The sequence below is a fragment of the Trachymyrmex cornetzi genome, unplaced genomic scaffold (assembly GCF_001594075.2).
Source record: "Trachymyrmex cornetzi isolate Tcor2-1 unplaced genomic scaffold, Tcor1.1 C3972681, whole genome shotgun sequence".
In the NCBI taxonomy this organism is placed as follows: domain Eukaryota; kingdom Metazoa; phylum Arthropoda; class Insecta; order Hymenoptera; family Formicidae; genus Trachymyrmex; species Trachymyrmex cornetzi.
Window position 1 is genome coordinate 1 of NW_017295465.1, and position 2,991 is coordinate 2,991.

General features: G+C 41.3%; 1 protein-coding gene across 1 annotated transcript; it reads left to right on the forward strand.

Moving 5' to 3' along the window:
- The first annotated feature begins 1,509 nt into the window (after nucleotides 1–1,509).
- On the forward strand, nucleotides 1,510–2,202 carry LOC108757402 (uncharacterized). The gene has a single exon (XM_018520564.1). The coding sequence runs from the start codon at nucleotides 1,510–1,512 to the stop codon at nucleotides 2,200–2,202; it is 693 nt and encodes a 230-aa protein (XP_018376066.1).
- Nucleotides 2,203–2,991: the final 789 nt, after the last annotated feature.

Sequence of the window (2,991 nt, forward strand, 5' to 3'; positions counted from 1 at the left end):
GACCATATAAATTCATTCACTCTTAGAGAATTCCGAGGTCAAAACCCCCAGGCGCTCCACTAACTACAAATCGGAATAGCGGTAATGCTTCATAGGAAATTCGCTTTCAAGAAAATTATAGATATACTGAATCACTTGGGGGTGTGCTGCTCGTACGCCGAAGCTTGCCACTACCAAGATTGCACGACTCTCAATTGTCAATTGCGATTTAAACCTGAAACATTTTGTCAGTTCGTTTTCGATAACGCAGATTTCAATACAAACACGATAGACGGAGCAAATACTTTTCACAGTATGGGTGGCATTCGAGTAATAACACCAGCCAATTCTGTGGAGAAACGTGAACGCGTTCAATGACGTAAATCTCGCGTTAAAGCATCGGAACTCACAGAGATCGCGAAAATTCCTTTTCTTACTTTCGACAATTCGAGTGGGGGGAATTATGAACAACTGGTTGTTGGAGATGTCTCGACCCGATGTACATACAAATATTATCTCCAACGCTGATTTTATGTAGATTCTCGGTAAATTCTCGTTGCCTGAAAAAATTCCTAGGTGGAACGATTTTATGGGTAAATTGACAGAAAAGTTACCTTTCACTGTGAGCAGGATTTGCCCGCTCACCATTCGTCAATTACCCACCAAGCGATGTAAATACTATTTTTACAGTCCTTAAACATGCTGCTACTTTGTCTCGGTCTCTGAGCATGCATAAACTATTTGTCACGTTTGATCTGCCTTTGTATCAGAAGGCAGTCCAAATCGTTCATTCATGTCACAATGACAATACTTTGAACACTATTATGCCTCGTCTTGGCGGATTTCATCTTCTGATGTCGTATTTCGGTGCTGTTGGTTTCATAATGGCGGGCACGGGTTTGAATGAAATTTTTAGTCTCTGTTATGCCAAAAACTCGGTTGATAAAATGCTAGCAGGTCACGCTTACGCAAGAGCCATACGAGCACACACTCTAGTGTACTTGGCTTTGTGTCATAAAATTATGGCAGAAATTGATCTGTCTGACATTGAAAAACAAAAAATGACAGACTACTTTCTATGTTTCACGGAAAATCCTCCTGATTACGCAAGAATCGACGATTCTGCCGTTTTCACGACAGCAAATTCGAAATTCACGTCAAAAATGGAAGAAATTGAGAAACGAGGAAAAACAGCGAAATTGTGGATCCAGTACGTACGGATGGTAGGAATAGCGAAAAGTTTCATTCGTTCGGAAAAAATGGGGGACCTGAGATTGCAGTTGATCTTAATTGAAAAAATGTTGCCATTTTTTCATGCATCGGGACACCTCCATTACGCTAAAGCGGCCCACTATTATGTCCAGGATATGCGAGCATATATCCAACAAATGGACAACATGTCTTTGTCTTCAGGAAGTGAGCATACCGCTGAAGTAGAAGAGTACAAGAAGTTCATCGATCGTGGCTTTTGTACTGTCAGGCGAACGGCTAAATTTTGGTCTGGCAACTTTACTGATTGAGCAAGATCTCATGAGGTTAATAAAAGTTACTGGAGGCATTATCGACCGCGGATTCAATTCCGTTATCAGTAACCAATTTATTTCCCGAATTCCTGTTACCTACGACATTTGCGAAAGTATTGAGGAATTTTGCAGTGTCAAATTCGTGACATCCAACCAACACGTCGACGCAAGAGATGCACGAATTGTTCGGGATAATGACGATCTGAAGAAATTCTCCGAATTTTTTGACTGCCACGAACCATTTCCGTTCGATGAGACCATCAGGTCGATTGTTACGGGAGTTATTGGAGGCGATTCTATAAATTGCTTCCAAGCACGTGAAATTGGCGAGGCTAGTTTGAAAAAAATAGTTGGTACCCCTTTCCACAAATTGTCCCTCAAACGTCGAGATCGCGTAGTCCCGCTAATTACCGTAAATAGCAAGGTGAGAATTCAAGACGATGTGATACCACTCGATCCGATGCTCCTCTTCCAAAGAATCTGTATCACAAAGCAAAACGAAGAGGAGCTGAAAGAACATTTCAAATGGGAACTTTCTCCCTACCCCTTGTCACTATTCTTGGATGGTGCCTTGAGGAAAACCGTGAAATCGTCCATCTTCGATTTGTTCACGCCTGAAGAAATCCAACTCCCCACAGAAAATTGTTCGTTCGTGATTGACGGTGGTATGCTCCTCCAGGGTAGTATGGCATCAGAATGACAAATACTCCGAAATACTTCTGAAGTATGTAAACTATATACAAACACATTTTGGCGAAAAATGTACAATTGTTTTTGACGGCTACGAGAATAATTGCAGTAGTATTAAGGGTTTGGAGCGCCTTCGTAGGTCGAACAAAAATTCATGCTCCGATATTCATTTTGATTTGACCATGAACGTCACCGTCACACAGGACAAATTTCTGTCGAATTCGCACAACAAGACTAGGTTAATTGGACTTTTGAAGACCGCCTTGTTGGGAGCAAATTTCGCAGTTGAACAGGCTCGTAATGACGCGGATGTTCTAATTGTTAACACTGCGCTAACAGCTCGTCATTCACCAGCTGTAATAGTGTCCGAGGACGTTGACGTTCTGACCCTTGCAGTAGGCCTCACTCCACCGGAGAAAAAAATTTATTTCCTAAAATTGGGTAAGGGAAATAAACGCCAAACGGTATATTCCACGAACAGCTTAGACAAATATCCCTTCTGTCGAAACAACATTTTGTTTTTACATGCTTTTTCAGGGTGCGATACAACCTCCTGCTTTTACAATCACGGGAAAAAAAGGATATTCACATCCTTCGAAACAAAATTATCCCTTGATTCCACTTTCAGGCAAGCTGTCGAGGTGTTTAAAAGACCTAATCAAACAAAAGAAGCCATTTTTGAGAATGGCATGGCGGCTCTTTTGTTTGTTTATAAAGCACCCCAAAAAACTGCATGTTAACAGCTATCGTTATGTTTGCTTTGCAAAGGCCATAAAAAGTAAAGCTGTAAATTTAGCCA

Coding starts and splice junctions, on each gene's coding strand:
- LOC108757402 (XM_018520564.1), top strand. CDS start 1,510: ATGAGGTTAATAAAAGTTACTGGAGGCATTATCGACCGCGGATTCAAT.